The sequence below is a fragment of the Gopherus evgoodei genome, chromosome 1, assembly GCF_007399415.2.
Source record: "Gopherus evgoodei ecotype Sinaloan lineage chromosome 1, rGopEvg1_v1.p, whole genome shotgun sequence".
Classification (NCBI taxonomy): Eukaryota; Metazoa; Chordata; order Testudines; family Testudinidae; genus Gopherus; species Gopherus evgoodei.
In genome coordinates, this window is record NC_044322.1 from 323847784 (window position 1) to 323865601 (window position 17818).

Here is a 17818-nt window from a genome sequence, read left to right on the forward strand (position 1 = left end):
ACAGATGAGTGAACCTTACTATTATTTTGAACTGAACATCAAGAACTAAAGCCTAAAGATAACGAAACCATGAAAAATGTGAATAAATACACATCAATCTATCTTATAGCTCTAACTACAGCACTTTGTGTCACTGTAAATAAAGGTGACATACTGCCAAGGCAAGCAAGAAAAAGAGAAACAGCTGAATGCTATTATTAAAAGGATTGTTCTCCATTGTAATGTGTTGCAAAACAGTATTATTTCCAATGTTAATGAACAAATATCATTCTAGATTGAAAATAAACCTGTGACAAAACAAAGTGTTATGTCATTTCATGGTTTTAATCATCTAGCTATATTTTCCATAACCTGCTTACAAAGAAGTCATCACCTTCTTCTTCTTTCACTAATGGATTTAGAAAACACCTGTAACTATCCCTTTTTTCTATACACAGTAATTCTACAAGTTTCACACAAATTCCAGTTGCAAAATGATTTCAAATCACCTTTTACTCTCAATGATCTTATTTTTAAAATACACTCTGTCAGAAGTAACATGAACAATAAACCATAATTCTAAAAAGAAGCATAAAGAAATAACTGGATAGGTAACCTTCATTATGAAAGCCGCATGCATTATTTATGACCATATAATCGAGTGCCAAAAGTGGGTCTTGAGCGTTGCATGGGTCCAGGTGTCTTATAACAAATCATCAATCTCAGTCTACTGTTGCTTGGGATATTGGTGATAAATGCAGACATCTTATGATCCTAGTAAGTACACCAGACTTTTTAAATAAACTAAGCCACAAAGGGTTAAGTATCACATCTTAATCTTCTCCCTCTTTTTTTTTTTAAATCATTGTGTCTTTCTAAAGATCTAGAAAATAAAAGTTAGAATCTCGCTTTTTATGCTTTTCCTTCTGATCATACACATAACGTATATTTCCCAGGGATAAAAATCACAAAAAATAAAATTTAAAAAACCCACACAGTTATACAATATTTTGTATTTAAATACTCTCTTCTAAGCAAGGATCTCAAAGCACTTTTTGGGTCACTTTTTGTGACTGGCAGAATGTTTCTCTCCTAAGCTCTAGGTACAACACAGGTTGAAATTTTCACAGCCAACTAGAAGATGCAGGCACACAACTATCTATTGCAATTGAACTATGTGGCTAAATCCCCAACTCAGCTTTGAAAATGTCAACCACATTATAAAAGCAAATACAGAAGTTATAATTTATACTCAACAGAACAACTCTTCCTCAGTCACTAAACTTATCATGGTGCACAAGTTCCATCCCTTCCCCAGCCTTAATCCACTTCCTCTAGGAAGCTTGGAAGAATAGTTGAGCCACGCATGGGCGGCAAGTTATATACCCACGTGGTGCCTGGGCACCAGCAATATTCAGAGCCCGGGGCCCAGCTCCACCAATGTTTGGGACTGGGTCTCCCCCCCCCCAGCCCCACCTGCTGCCCCCCCACGCCTCCCCCGAGTGTCTCCCAGCCCCCTCTTGCTGTCTCTGTGCAAGTCCCCAGCCCCTAAGGGAGCAGACCGTCCCTGCCTCTTCTGTGCAGCTTGCCTCCGTGCAGCAACTGCTGCCATAGAGTCCTAGCGCCCCCGGTATCGAGTGCCAGGGAAGACTGACTGAGCCTGCAGTTCCACCTCAGACTCTTCCCTTTTCCGGTGGGACCCTCCATCAGCACGGGGGGTCCTCCCCGGCCCGCAGTCACCACTCCTGCCCCATGCTGGGCAAGGAGGCAGGCCCATCCCTCCAGTGAGGCTACAGTCAGGGGCAACAGCAGTGGAGGAGGCGCACGCAGCAACACCCAGCACCCATGGGGAAGGCGAGGGAGATTCGTGGACCTGAGAGGGACCCTACGAGCACATGCAGTGACAGTGGTGGGGGTGAGTGTGCTGCTGGGGGGGGGGGAAGGGAAAGGGGGGCTCCTCCCCCAGAGCTTGCTGCTGCTGGCAGGGAAAGGGCTGGGGTGAGTCTTCCTCTCTGGCCCCTATCTCAGAGCAGCCTGCACTCCAAACTCATCCCCAGCCCTGCCCCACCCCAGAGCCCTCAGCCAGAGCTTTTACACACACCCCACACCCTAACCCTCTGACCTAGCCCTGAGCCCCCTCCAGCACCCCAAACTCCTCATCTCTAGCCCCAGACAGAGCCCTCACCCCTCACACTCCTATTCTCGTCCTGAGCCCCTCCCACACCCCAAACCCTTCATCTCCAGCCCCAGTCAGAGCCCTCATCCCCCTGCACCCTGTCTGCCCCAACACTGAGCCCCCTCCTGCATGATGAAACCCTCATCCTGAGCCCCACCCCACAGCTCTCACCCCACACCCCAACCCTCTGCCATAGCCCTGAGCCCCCTCCCACAGCCCAAAGCTCTCATCCTCCCGCACCGTCTGCCCCAACTGAGCCCCCTCCTGCATCATGAACCCCTCATCCCCAGCTCCACCCCACAGCCCTCACCCCACCCCTCTGCCATAGCCCTGAGCCCCCTCCCACACCCCAAACCTCTCATTCTCAGCCCCACCCACACCCAGCCCCACCTCTGCACCCCCTCCTTCCTCCAAACTCCCTCCCAGAGCCTGCACCCACTCCCTCCAAACCCCCTCCCATCCCCAAATTGCCTCCCAGCACCTGCACCTTGCACCCCAGACCTCTTCCCAGAGTCTTGGGCAGGTGGGGGTTGGAGTTTTGGGGGAGTGGAGTTTGGGCAGGGGTGGGTTCTGGGCACCACCAAAATTTCTACAAACCTGCCACCCATGGAGCCACGCAACATGCCCTAAAGCTTAAACTCGATCTACCAGAACAAAGGTGGAAGCAGGGTGTTTCAGGCCTTTGTCCACGCTGCCACTTTACAGTGCTGAAAATTTCTTGCTCAGGGTTGTGAAAAAACACCTCTTGAGCAATGCAGGTTTCAATGCTGTAAAGTGGCAGTGTGGCCATGCTCCCAGCTACTCCCCTTGTGGTGCCACGACTACACAGCGGCAGCGCTTTTACGTTGGTAGTTAAGACATACCCTCAGAGTCAAAGACATTTCATTGAAAACACCTGCCACCCATACTCTCCTGTCTAAGCCAGGGACTGTTAGCTCAAGCTCTTCACCTGATTTCATCTGCCACGGTGTCAAATGAGGCAGTGGTCCTCAAAAGGACTCTTCAGCAGATTCATCACACCTGAGACACAAACTATAAGCACACTCCCCAATCAAGGGAGCCATTTCTTCTGGTTGCTTCTCCCAGCCCACAAGCATAACCTCGATCACATCTGAGTTCAGGCCCAGCCAACTGGCCCTTATCTAAGCCCCAATTTAGGCCAGAGACTAGATAAATGGTTAAACAGAAAATGCCAGAATTAAGCTTGACTATGCAATGTTAATTCAGTCCCCTTATACATATATATTATGATACATCTAATTACACAATCACATACTATTTTTTTCCAACAGGACCCCTGCCTCATTCAGTGCACAGAATGGATGATGTTCACTGAATAAGTAGTTATTCCACAGTCCATTTTATCCTTAGCCTTTAGGGGTGTCCATGCCTTATTTATTATTCAAACACTGCTCTGAATCTACAATTACTATTCTCCTTCAGGGCTTTACTGTGATGCTCATGGTCATGGGACATAGCCTTTCTATCTGTTGGATGAGGGTAACAAGCATTACTACACGCAGACACTGGCAATTAGGTGCACCTGCAGAGTATGCTCCACCTGGAAAAGGGGAAGCTTAAAAAGGTTAAATCCACCACAGAGAAGTAGGGGGGGAGAAGTCTGCCCAGGAAGAGTGGCTGCTAGGGACTGCCAGTGAGTTCACGGGCGAGGGGAGCCCAGCCTGAGGCAATGGCTAGCCTTTCCTTCCCCCTCCCCCTTGTTCTGGGGACTGACACTACAAGCCTGATACAGGCGGCGGCCGGGGGGGGCTGCTCCCAACTAGTGACCTCTGGTGGGACCCAGGGCACACTGCCAGGAACTAGAAGTAACTGGACTCAGAAAGAACTGCAGGAGTGAGCTGAATTCCTCTTGGGAAAAGAGAGAATGCACAGGAGTGGGGGTCCAGTAGAGGACCCAGGGGCAAGACACTCAAAGAGACTACAGCTAAGTGCAGGCTGAGGGTTGGCCTACAACACTCATCACAATGGTATTTTCACAAACATTAGTTTATTTTCACAACATCCCTGTGAAATAAAGCACTATAATTCTCCCCATTTTCCAGATGAGAAACTGAGGCATGGAGAAATTTACATCAAAAGTTTCCACTAAGTTTGGGTGCTCAACTTGAGACCATGACAGCCTTATTTTTCAGAGTCCTTAGCATTCAATAACACTGTATACTATGCACAAAGCACAGCTCCCAGGGGCTTCAGTTGCAGAAGTGAGTCCTCAGCTCCAGGGTCACCCATAAAATGGGAAGTGCACAGTTTGTGACCACCTCTGAAGAGTATGGTTTAAGTGACTTGCCAAGCATCACACCAGCAATCTGTGTCAGAGGCAGGGATAAAACCAATTCTCTAGAGCAGCACTCAACTGCCTCAACCTTGAGACCATGTCATCTTTTCCTACAGTCCCTTGCCCCATTCAGCTACACACCTTCCAGCCTCGGCAACAAATGACCTCTGCCCCATTCAGCTACACACCTTCCAGCCTCTGCAACAAATGACCTCCAGACCACAACCACCTTTTTCACACCGCCCCCATTCATCCCCAGTGCAGCTCCAGCCTGTGAATGAAGCAGGGGTCCTGTGGAAAAATGGTCTGATCACATGCACAAAGGGGCCAAATTACATTTGCACAGACAATATAAATTCTGACATTTCCTAATTTTTGTGTTCTTTACTTTGCAAACTTATTATTTTAACACCGCTTATTTGTTTTAGAAACCTAGAAAACTATAAAGTAAACTGGAAAGCCAGAAATTTCACCATGTGGAATTATATTATATTGACCCCTGGCTCCCACTCCCCGCCTCTCTGTCCAGCCAATTGCAGCGTTCCCACAACCCCCGCTCTGAGACCCTGCTCCCAGTCTTCTCTCCAGCTATTGCCCCCCTCTCCCCACAACCAACCCATGACCTTCTGCAGTTCAGTCAGGCTGCTTCTCAGTGTTGCCAGCCTCAAAGATGAAACTGTACCTGATCATCAGCCACCACCAGCAGCTCTTTTGCAATTTCCCAGAGGCTGATTAGGGCCACCCTGCTGGGAGCTTCTTGTGTTTGGAGGCAGGGAGAGGGGCCCTGTGTCCTGCAGCCTGAAATTGGGGGAGGGAAGCTGGAGCTGGTAGAGATAGAGAGGGAGGGTATTTTCAAAAGTATGGGAGACATTGTTCTACATATAATTTCCTTTTTTCCCCTCAAGTATATCCTTTTGGAAGTTTTCACCATGTAGCAGAATAATTCACTCTATAGAGGGCTTATTCTTTTATGATTTACAAATTTAATGACTGAAAAAGGAAAGGATTCCAGACAAAGTAGAGAGTGTGGGCAGGTTTTACTGTATATTTTTGCCTATTGTTACATGGCACCTATGACTGTCAAATTGAGTGAATTATACATGTGACTGGGCCAAACCATTGTCTGCACAAAGGCACAAGAAGTTTCATTGCTAGTATGCCCCTTTGGTAAATTAGCTTTAATATATAGATAATGGGACAGGGTCAGTGAAACTGGTTCATGGAGGTATATTATTGTGAGACCCCTTGCCACCAACTTCTTCCCTCAGCACCTGGGCGTGGGAGTAGCTTTAATTCCTGCAAAAAGCTCCTTGGGCAGGAATCGATGTGGGGATGCACTGAATGCGCATATTCTCAGGGTGATTTTGGCTGTGTCCCCTTAACCAGACACTGTTGCCCATTTTTTAGGGTACACTTCCCCGCTTTAAGCCTTCTTCTCCCGCACACAATGGCATGAGAGAGTTTGGGACTACCTGGAGCTGCTTTGGTCTCACCAAATTCACATGACTGAACTTCAGAAGACTAGAAGTTGTAAATAATGCCCTTGAATGCCTTGATGACAGATTGCTGAGTATAATTTTATCCTCTGAGGAGTCTATGCGGGCCTCACAGTTGTTGAAATTGTAAGTCACTTGTGGTTGAGTGTTGGGTAGTGTCAGCTCTCACCCAGGCCACTGCTCTGGAATGGCTGGGTTGTTTTCCCACTCTGGTTCTAGTCCTAAAAGGCTTAGCCCCAAAAGGCTTAGCCCCAGATAACCCCAGAAAAGACAGACTGTCAATGAACAAAACAAAAGGGGAATTAACACAAATGAATCATCCCAAATTTCTTCCTTCATAGGGCACTCACCAGGCTGTGGACAGGAACAGTCCCCTCTCAACGTGAGTCAGCATCGGGCCCTCCCTTCCATCAGGGAGAGGCTGTCAGGCAACAGTCAGCTGAGAAGCTCCTGCCTTCAGCCAGCCCTCTCTCCAGGAGCTGAGACTGAAGGTTTGTTCTTCTCCCTGGTCTGCCATCAAATGAGCTGGGCTTCTCATTTTTAGGCTCCTCTCTCCAATTCCAACATCTCTCGCAGGTGTGATGGGGCAGGGCCACCCAAACCTACATTAGCTTGTTAACCCTGTGTTGCCCAGTGTGGGGTTTTTATACCTTATCACAGGTAGAAATTCTGAGGGAAAGCTCTTAGGCAAAGCAAAGGACAATGATTGGGAGAAGGGGCGTTGAAGCCTGGTCACCAAGGCAGTTTGTGGAGATTCTATATAACCTACATTACCTACCTTGCTGAGTGATCTCAGACTTGCCAGCTCTCGTAATACTAGAAAAGAAACTGCACAAAAAATGACCAGGGAAAATGGCAAACAGCAAAGAGTCATAGTTTCGGGGTAACTGCACCTTTGACCCTCACCATGGTCTAACTCAAAGGATGCACCTTTAAGTCTCAGGCCTCTTGCCATCACCTTTCTGGGGCCATGGAGCCATGTCCTCTTTCCCTTTGGACCAGGGTTTAGGCTGCAACCCCTCACCTCGCAATTTACTGTGCATATCTTAGCAGGTCTGACTTAGCTCAGTACCTGCCATTTCAGTCTTTTTTTTTCACTCTGGGAGCACTGACAGTGGTTTACCAGTAACTAGACAGCTTTGAAAAAACAAGGTACATTGACTGAAGGACAAAATTCTTACAGAGAAAACATAAAAAACAACAGGTGTTTTTTCAATACAGAAAATAATAGTCATAACAGGTCTCTGCAGCTTGAAGTCTTCAACCACAATTTGAGGACTTCAATAACTCAGACATAGGTTAGGGGTTTGTTTCAGGAGTGGGTGGGTGAGATTCTGTGGCCTGCATTGTGCAGGAGGTCAGACTAGATGATCATAATACTCCCTTCTGACCTTAAAGTCTATGAGTCTAAACACATATTTAAGCATGCCGGAAGACCACAGCAGGTTCAAGTCCTTCCAACCCTTCTGCAGGGTTTGGATCCTTGGTTAAACATTGATGTCAGTTTGTTGGATCAAAACGAGAGCCCTGAGTCTGTTTAAACTCAGCCTTCATACCCCAAAAGCCTTTGTTTTGTATCTGAATATCTGTAATCAGGCCTCCTAAAACAGCTAAAACTTGTCAATACTCCTTTCCCTGGGGCAAAATGTCAAGGATGGGTGTCTGCATAAATTGTATTGGGATTTGCACTAATCACTTACCCAGTGATTCCATATTCCCCATGAAATACACTCAGTGAGCTAGAAACATACACATGCATATAATACATACTGACACAAAGGTCTCTGAATATTCTACAGGCCCATGTTGTCTGATCCATCCCAGTATAGCAGTCTTTGAAGTGTCCGTGATTTAAAGATCTGGTTCAAACAAACAGATACCATTCATAAAGTTGAAACAATAGTCCCTAAAGACGGTGTGTATATTCGCAATATCTGACACACAAAGCACCTGCTGAGAGGACCCTAAAATAATGATATAGTGATGAGAAGGAGTGAGGTCTGGCAGCACATGGGGCCAACTGTAGCAATGGGAGCCTTTGGATGCTGCCACCTGAGCCCCATATAACTGCTGAAGTGGCTGGAGAGCTAACATTAAGCTGGGGCATTCCAGCCTTCCTACACATGCTCCCCAAAGAATTGGTTTCTGCCAGAAAGAGACTATGCTGGAGTGAAAGACAGATGATAAACATTTCTGCAGAAATGAGACTCAGAGCTGCTCAGGAAACCTCTGCTTTTGAGCATGAGGAAAAAACCTGTGGAACCACACCTGTAATGGGTGCTGGGGATGGGACCTGCATTCCAAGACTTGGAAAAGACAGAAAAACAGAGATGAGGGGTTGTCATGGTATAAACTCCCACTCTGAACCTTAGCATCCAAAAGATGGGGTACCAGGATGAATTCCTCTAAGCTCAATTACCAGCTCAGTACTTGTAGCGCTGCCACCAACCAGGAATTCCAGTGCCTGGTACACTCTGGTCCCCCTAAAACCTTGCCCGGGGACCCCCAAGACCCAGTCCCTCTGGATCTTAACACAAGGAAAGTAAACCCTTTCCCTCACCGTTGCCTCTCCCAGGCTTCCCCTCCCTGGGTTATCCTGGAAGATCACTGTGATTCAAACTCCTTGAATCTTAACACAGAGAGGAAAATTCACCTTCCCCCCTCCTTCTCTCTCCCCCTCCCAGACTCTCCCTGAGAGAGAAAGTAATCCTAACACAGAGAGAAATTAGCCTCTCTCTCCCCCTTCCCTCCTTTCTCCCCACCAATTCCCTGGTGAATCCAGACCCTGTCCCCTGGGGTCTCACCAGAATAAAAAAAAACAATCAGGTTCTTAAACAAGAAAAGCTTTTAATTAAAGAAAAAAAACAGTAAAAATTATCTTTGTAAATTTAAGATGGAATATGTTACAGGGTCTTTCAGCTATAGACACTGGGAATACCCTCCCAGCCTAAGTATACAAGTACAAATTAAAATCCTCTCAGCAAAATACAAATTTGAACTCCTTCCAGCCAAATACATATCTGCAAATAAAGAAAACAAACATACGCCTAACTCGCCTTATCTACCTAGTACTTACTATTCTGGACATATAAGAGACTGTATCAGAGAGATTGGAGAGAAACCTGGTTGCATGTCTGGTCGCTCTCAGAACCCAGAGAGAACCACCACCAAATTCTAACAGCACACACAAAAACTTCCCTCCCTCAAGATTTGAAAGTATCCTGTCCCCCGATTGGTCCTCTGGTCAGGTGACAGCCAGGCTCACTGAACTTGTTAACCCTTTCCAGGCAAAAGAGACATGAAGTACTCCTGTTCTATTAACCTTTAACTATCTGTTTATGACAGGGGTGGGAAGGAAAAAACAAGTATTTCATCACCTGATAGAGAAGCATATTCCCACAACAGAGAACCATAAACTAGCATATTCAAAGTGTGGAATCTGTTTTAAAATTTACTTCTTTTTTTGGAGGGTGTTTGAACAGATCACAGAATACAAATTATGTGCCTGCTGTAGTCAATATTCAGAAACTAGAAAATTATGCAAGTGTGGGTACCTGCTCAGCAAGATATCTTTAAAGCAAATACAGAATAACAGCGTCAATGAAAAGCATAGCTATAAAGCTAATTATTACTGGCTGCATTTGGATGTGACAAGTAGCCCAAAAGACAATAGTTCTTCACTTTTAATTGAATAATCAGTGCAACAAGACTAAATTATCTTTATATTCTAAAAATATCTAATCAAACACCACCTGCTGCTCCCACATTGTATTCACATGTGTGTGGAGCAAGCACAATGGCTGTCACTTTGAATTATTAAGTTTGAACATCTTCATATACAAAACATGGAACAAAAAGTAGCAGCACAGGATCTCTGGTAGGAAAGAGAGAGAAAATCATCACTTTTTACACTCACTCAGCTGTCACACACAAACTCCAGCATTTACATCAACCTTGTTTTGTGTACATACATAGCTAGATACCTGGGCAAACTGGAGTCAGCACAGGGTAAAAAATTGGAACAGGGGTGCGGGGTAATAGATGCCTATATAAGAAAAAGCCCCCCAAAATCAGGACTGCCCCTATAAAATCAGGACATCTGGTCACCCTAAGTCAGCAGCATGCAAAAGAATGCATGTCTTTTGGGAGATCTCAACCATTACCTAATTCAGGGTGGTCCAACCTTTTCACTGCCATGGGCTGGATGCTAGTTGGCCCACCCTGCCCTAATTCTCTCAAATTCTGTTTTCTTGTTAGAAGAAATTTATAACTTTAAGAAATTTAAACTTAAGAACTTTAAATGCTGTACTCTACTTTGCTCATGTAACATGCTGCTGGGGACACCCAGAGCCTCAGCAAGAATGATCTTAGCTGGAGGTTAAACTGTGTCAGCTCCCTGCCACAACAGTCTGTCTTCATCACCAGCAAACTACCCAAGGCTCTCCCAGCCCAAACTTTACCCAGCAGGTCACCATCAGTGAATTCCAGCCCCCAAGCTCCTCGGAAATATTTCTCTGCAATGCACAGCATCTATCACTGTACATTCACAGAAGATATTCAGTTTGCTGCTCTTTTAGAGAGTCAGTACATTACAGCCTATTAGCTTGACTGGAGTAAACAAGCCCTTCCCTTCAAACACAACACTGAGTAGGTTTACAGTAAAAATAAAAAGCTGATTAGCAAAAGGACATAGGTTAAGAGATACCATGCAAAGGGGATAAAGGTAGAAATGGTTACAAACAAATAAAAGTAAAAACAGGCATCTAACAGACTACAACGTAATACAGCAAGATACAGTCTTTGTTCTAGATAATTTCTCTAAACCAGTCTCCTTTTCAGCTTTTCCTGGCCAGTCTTGCCACAATCCTTTACAAAGATCAAATTGCTTGGTTCCTCTGTCTCCTAAGATGACAGATAAAGATGGAGTCTCTCTCTGTTCCTTAAATCCCCAAGGGATGTCTTTGTGTTACAAGCAGGAAGGCCTCCTGGGGATTCAGTCTCCTGTGTCTCTAGGGTGCAGGACCAGTGTTAATTCTCTGCCTCTGGAGTTCAGTATCAGGATAACCCTCAATGCTTTAACTCAATGGCTTTGTTTACTGCTAATATGTAAATTGAGGTAAACCTATATTCCTTTATCTAAGACAGACTTGATTATCACTTTTACCTAGGCTAGGATGTCTGATCTTACACATGTTCTAGCATCATACAGATGGAATTGGTAACTTCATATATAATGTTAATGCTTGCATTTTACAATTATATTAATAGCCAGTGTGTTATTAGTTTTCAAATGATACCTCCTGGGGCATATTCTGTACTAATGTCATTACAGTAGAGCCTAGGGTGTGAATACAGGGATACCTAGGGTCACAGTTCTCTAACACTTTTTTAAATTAAATGACTGAGTGTCTGCTTAGGTCTGTACAAAGACAAGCACACATCTTTGCTCATTTGTATTGCTGTAGTGCCTAGGAGCCCTAGTCACGGGGTCCTGGTCCATTTCTCATTTTACATTGAGTCAGTATATCTAATGATCCTCCAGTATCTTCCAGAAGAACAGTGAAAAAGACGATTTTTTTTTAAATGTTCTGTGCAGCCAGCAGAAAGCAAACAGGGCATCCCTATGTGTGCAAACTATCCTTGTCTTCATATTTGGATTTGTTATACAGAAAATAAGATGTCAGAAGAGTGCCAGGTAAGAGATTCCTCCAACCACAGGCATATCCTAAATGCCTTAGAAGCTGAGGACGCCAGAAACACACAATATACAATTATTTACAGATACATGTATGGAACATTTTACAAAACAAAGAAAGATGGACTCCTCCCCCTGAAGAATTTACAGTTTAAGGCCCCTATCCTGCAACTGGCTGTAAATGGAGGGATCTCAGTGTCTGTGTACAATCTGTTGCAGGATGAAGCCTCACATTAAGACAAGATCAACAAGAGGTAACTGTGACTCTAAGAATTCATCAGTGAAAACTGGCAAATGGTTCACTATTCTACAACAGCATCTCCTGTCATACTTGACACTCACTACACCTAGCACACTGCTTTCATAGTATTTTTAACTATAAAGAATGTCATGTGAGGTCTTCAATGAAGGCCGGGATCACACTGGTCATTAATATCATTGTGAAATGTAGGTACTGACATGATGTAAAAAGTTATCTCTATATATTGAAAATATGTTTTAAAGTCTGAATCAGTGCAGGGTTGACAAGCAGATCTTGCCGGACAATGGAAGTATATTCACCTTTGCCTCGGTTCACATGTAACTTAAGCATTATAAATTAACCCAATGGAAGCTCTATTTGCATAAGAAGTCACAACATAAGGATGTGAAGTCAATGAAGTCAGCACACCAGGGAACAAACCAAGAGGGGACATCCTGACCCTAGAGACAAAACAATGAATTGGAGGGGACAGGTATAAGAAGCAGGCAAAAGGACACTTCTTTATCCTTCACTAAGGAACCATAAAGGACAGCACTTTTTGCATTCATGAGAGAGGGATTTCAGCCATGTTGGTTGGAGAGACAGAGATTACTTTAGGGGAGATAAGCTACTTTAGACGAGGGTTTGGCCTGTTAAAATTAAATTTAGACTTAGGAAGCCTGTTTCCTTTTGTTTTATATGTAACCATTTCTGTTCCATTATTATCCTTACTCACTATCTCTTCATCTTAGCCTTTGAAAATAAATGTATGATTGTTTTCACTATAAATATATCTCAGTGCTGTGATGTTATAAAGGCGTTGATCCTCAATCGAATCAAACAAGCTAGTACGTATACTGTCCCCTCAGGGACACAAATCTGGTAACTTCTGAGAATATCTAGTGGTTAAGGGCTGGACCTGCAAAGAGCGTTCCAAGGACTCGGGGGTTGGTGTGTGCCTATCATTAACCTGAATAGAGACGGTGAGGTTTGCAGATACCAGGAAGCAGGTGCTTATATTGCCAGAGGCTACTGGTTTCATGGAGCTGAGCCACAGGTAAAGATAAGACTGCTTGATGCTAAAGGTGGGTAGTGGTGAAGTGCCTCTAAGCCCTGGGTACCCTAGGCAGCGTCACAGTGAAAAAGGTGATAACTGTGAGACATGCATGTTTAGATGAAGGATGTGTGTGTATTTAGAGTGGCAAGACGTTTGGTTATTTGCTTGTTTGTTTATTTTTCTATTCTTGATTTCATATCATATATGAAACACGACAGAAACTTTTTATAATTTAATATTTCAATCCAACATATCAACAGATGTTTTGCCTGACTGAGAAGTGAGCAAGAAGTACTGAACTGGGCCTTGAAAGATGATTTTCCTGAGATTACATCACATTATATATAAGATTTGTCATACTTGACCAGATTATTGGAAGCATATTTTATTACTTTTGTTCTATTCTTGCTTGCAGAGCTGCAAATGGTTTAAAACAATTATTTTTTTTTCAAATGGAATATTGTCACTGAACTTCTGCAATATATGGCTCTCTTCATTTGCTGTAGTTCACAATTATTCTCAGGTAATCTTACTTCAGAACTATCTGAAAGAGATATATATTCAATGTAATAGTAAGAAAAATTTTCTTTAAATAGGCTTAGCATTATGCTTTTTTTGTAGTAACAGGGAGTTGTCACAATCTCAAAAAATAACTAAAGGAATTGGAAAAGATACAGAAAAGAGCAACAAAAAATGATAGGGTATGGAAAGGCTTCCATACGGAGAGAGATTAATCAGAATGGGACTTTTCAACTTGGAAAAGGGGGAATAGGATACAGTTCAATAAAATCACGACTGGTGTGGAGAAAGTAAATAAAGAAGTGTTATTTACTCCTTCTCATAACACAAGAACTAGGGGTCACACAATGAAATGAGTAGGCAGCAGTTTAAAACAAACAAAAGGAGTATTTCTTCACACAACACACAGTCAACCTGTGGAACTTTTTGCCAGAGGATGTTGTGAAAATTAAATGGAGATATCCTGTCTCCTAGAACTGGAAGGGACCTTGAAAGGTCATTGAGTCCAGTCCCCTGCCTGCACTAGCAGGACCAGGCACTGATTTTGCCCTAGATCCCTAAGTGGCCCCCTCAAGGGCTGAACTCACCACCCTGGGTTTAGCAGGCCAATGCTCAAACCACTGAGCTATTCCTCCCACCCGTTAAGACTAACAGGGTTCATAAAAGAACTAGATAAGTTCATGGAAGATACATCCGTCAATGGCTATTAGCCAGAATGGGCAAGGATACAAAACCAAAATCATAATTATAAGTATGTACTATAGCTATGGATATACAAAGAGATGACTACTCTGCGAAAGGAAGACACATTTTCAAAATGCTGCGAAGGATTTATTCATGCAACTCCCAACGATCTTTACAGGAGTCAACTGCCTAAATTTAGGTTTCAAAATTTGAATCTTTATCCTACAGTGTCTCTAATGATGTTTTATGGATAATACAACAGATGACTCAACCATAAAGTGGTTCTGCTTAGTGAGAAAACAAAAATAGCATTTGTTATTCAGTGAAAAATAACATTTCACTGGGCAATTTGTCATTAAGAATAATTTAATTACTCTTCAGAGTGACAGAAATTACTTTTGATTTCAGCAAGAATTATTTTATCTAGTACGATAGCATCCACTGACATAACTCAGTACTATAACAACCACAAATTATATGATTAAATCTTTGTAAGAACCTCTAATTGCTTTTTCAATAGCAGGGTCCAACTCACCATCTTCTTACTTTATCTGTGAATAGACCATGAGTCATTCAGGGGAAAGCATTTCTATGCTTTTTCCTGCCCCCTAAACAGTAGCCACCTGCAACATCTCTCAATTCAGTCTCACAACAGCAGCACCCCTACAGCTCCAGAAGTGATAACACATTGATATGTTTGATTTTTTATCTCGGTTTCATCATATTCCTGCATCTAGGGTTCCTCTGGGTTCTAATATTTCAGAATGGGAGCCTTCCCAAACATCTCTCTTACTTTCTTGAATGTTTGCTCATGTTGGTCCATCCACTCCCATAAGTCATCTCAAAGTACCAACTCTCTCAGGATCCTGCAGCTCTCAGACAGATGGCTGCAAAACTTAGCTACTAAATAACTGACCATTCACAGGAATCTCTGAACTCCTTTAACATTACTGAATCTTGGCATTTCTTATAATGCCTCACTTTCTCTAGGTCTACTTTCAGGACTTTGGAAGTCAACAAATGTCCAAGGTATGGCATCTCAGTTACTCTCAACCTGAACTTGTCTAAGTTCAATTTAATATTTTTTTCTCAGCATCTCTGTAAAAATTGTAATAATTTGTAGTCATGATCTCATAATACTTGTTTTGGACTGTCACCTTCTCTCACTATCAGCACATCATCAGTTATTGTTCTGATTCTTGTCAGGCCCTCCAATGTGTGGGTCAATCTGCTCTGGAATACCTTTGGTGCTGGAGTGATTGCCACTGGCATCCTTAACCATAAGTTGCAAAGATTGTCAAGTAACTGGATTCTTCATTCAGTTCAATGTGTCAGAATCCATTTTTTACATTGCATATTGTAAAATGTCTCACTTTACACAGATCTGGTGATAAGTCTTCAACTGTAGGTAGAAGGAAATCGTTCTGTTTCAAAGCTTTGGGTCTATGCACATTCTCAATTTTCCAGATGACTTTTCTTACTACTCCAAGACTGCTTATCCAATCTATGCTATTCTCTACAGGCTGTACAATTCCACAATTCTGTAGGCGTCACAGTTCCTCTTTCAGTGGTTGTAGTACTACAATGGGTACTTATCTTTTTGGCAATTTAACTGGCTTCACACTAGTGTCACTCTCTATTGGACAAACACCATCTAGACATCTGTCTCCAGGAAACACATCTCTACACACCCTCTGTATCATCTTCTGGGCCCAGGTAATACCATCATAGATAGCTTTAGTCATTTTGCTAATCACTTTCATTATGTTCTGGAACTGTACTTTTATGAGGTTCGTGGCTTAGGTGGACTTGCTGTGCAGAAGTGGTATTGCTATCTCACTATCTATTACTACAAAGTCCAGTCTTTATTTCTTTTTTGTTCCTTGGATTTCCTAATTTGATTTTACATTACCCCACAGCTTTCAGTGTGGTATGATTGTACATTGCTAGCTGCTATTCCCTAGCTCTATGTCAAAATGTTATAAGAATCTGAAAATGTTACAAGCAGCTTATGACTGGGGGGTGGGGGTATTTAGGTATTTATCAGGAACCTCTTGATCAAATGACCCAGTGACTTACTGCCCTTTGATGTCATTCAGTTCAACTGTTCAGGAAACATGTTCACATTATCTTAACCACTTACTAGTCTTTTTTTCCTTCTTCTCTTTAATTGGAAAGCTATATCTGCCCCTGGCAGGCAAAGAACATGCACAACACATTCTCTGAAAACTCAGTGGCAAGGCTTGAAATCCCAGTTCATGGGTGCAGTTCAGGTTCTGGGAGTGCAGTATGTTCCTTTGCTGTGACAACAGATTGTCTGGAAACCCTCTTGCTTCAACAGAGCCCTAGTCTTTTGTAAAGGCACATAACGTATTTCACTTTTAGGTGCATCACTTTGGCAACCACCCACCCAGAGTTACAAGCTTTCCTCTTAAGAACTTTTTCAGTATTGCTGCCCCAAAGACGCAGTTTGTGCCATGCCCTAGCTGAGAGAAATCCTGAGCTTAGTTTGGGGAGGACTGATGTTTGCAAAAAATGTAAAATGCTGTGGTTTTTTTTTTTTTTTTTTTGGGGGGGGGGGAGAAGGGAAGGGGCTGTATTGTTCAAATGATCCCAAAATTGAAGCACTAACACTATGCAGAAACCCATGAGACAGCAAATTTCAAGACAATTCGAGTAAGAATATAGATTTTGGAGCACTTAGAATAGCCCACCTTTAAACAGAAAGCAAGCATCAGCCTTAACTATAGCAAAGCAGGTGGTCTGCTATAATGAACATCTTATAGCTTTGTTTGCACAATGTGCTTTTTCAATATTCTAATTTTGTAAATGCAATGACACTCACCCTTCCTAATTCTTTATCTTCAAGGGCTAGGACCCCAGTGCTTTCTGTAAAGAGTTTTACTTTGACAACAGGCCGAGGGTGAGTAGTGGTGAAGTCCCCTTGAGTTCCCCATCTGTAATAAATAAAGTAACAGAATTTAGGTTTTATTTTTTAAAGCTTTAAGGCAATAGCTTTGTAATGTTTTGTAGAATATATGCAACTTTACTCCTTAGGCCTAATTTTTAAACAATAGAACTGTATATTTAGCCAAAAAACATTTTGTACATCTGCAGCTGTACTTGGCTACAGAGACTAGACATCTGCATCTGAAAATTGGGCTTCCTTTGTGATGGAACATGGTTTTCATATATGATTTTGTAATTAAATCACAATTTGACAGATGGCATAATCAAAGCATTGCAACAATAGATTACTGGGAGAATGCAGCATCAAGCTTGTGGACAGATTTATGTATAACAAAGCAGAAGATCACATTTATTCTTCTATTGAAATATACTGAAATTATTAGGTTTAATATAATCTCTTGGGTGTGCAAAAATTAAATTGATTTCTCAAGAGAGTCACCCAGTTGTACAGTTGGGTCCTGATCTTACAAAGACTCATACATGGGCTTAACTTTGAAACTATTTGTTTGCTTAAACTTAGGAACATGTCTGAGTATTTGTGTAACCCAGATGGTTTATAGGGCAGCATTTGACTTTGTTTCTCCAGGGAAGAGGGAGAGAAACAGTGGGGAGGAGGAGTGGATCTTAGCTGGATACTCCGTGTGTTTGCATACATGCAGAGACAACAACAGGGCAATCACTTAGAAGGACGCAGAAACTTCCAGA

The 17818-nt window shown here is 42.9% G+C and overlaps 1 protein-coding gene across 24 annotated transcripts in view; it reads right to left on the reverse strand.

The window, feature by feature from the left end:
• The window catches only part of CADPS2 (calcium dependent secretion activator 2), a 602399-nt gene that overhangs the window by 301951 nt on the left and 282630 nt on the right, over positions 1–17818 (reverse strand). For all 24 annotated transcript variants that reach the window (XM_030549117.1, XM_030549118.1, XM_030549116.1 and 21 more), the window contains exon 7: positions 16989–17100. In XM_030549117.1, coding sequence (XP_030404977.1) covers positions 16989–17100 — 112 coding nt within the window. The remainder of the gene's footprint in view (positions 1–16988; positions 17101–17818) is intronic.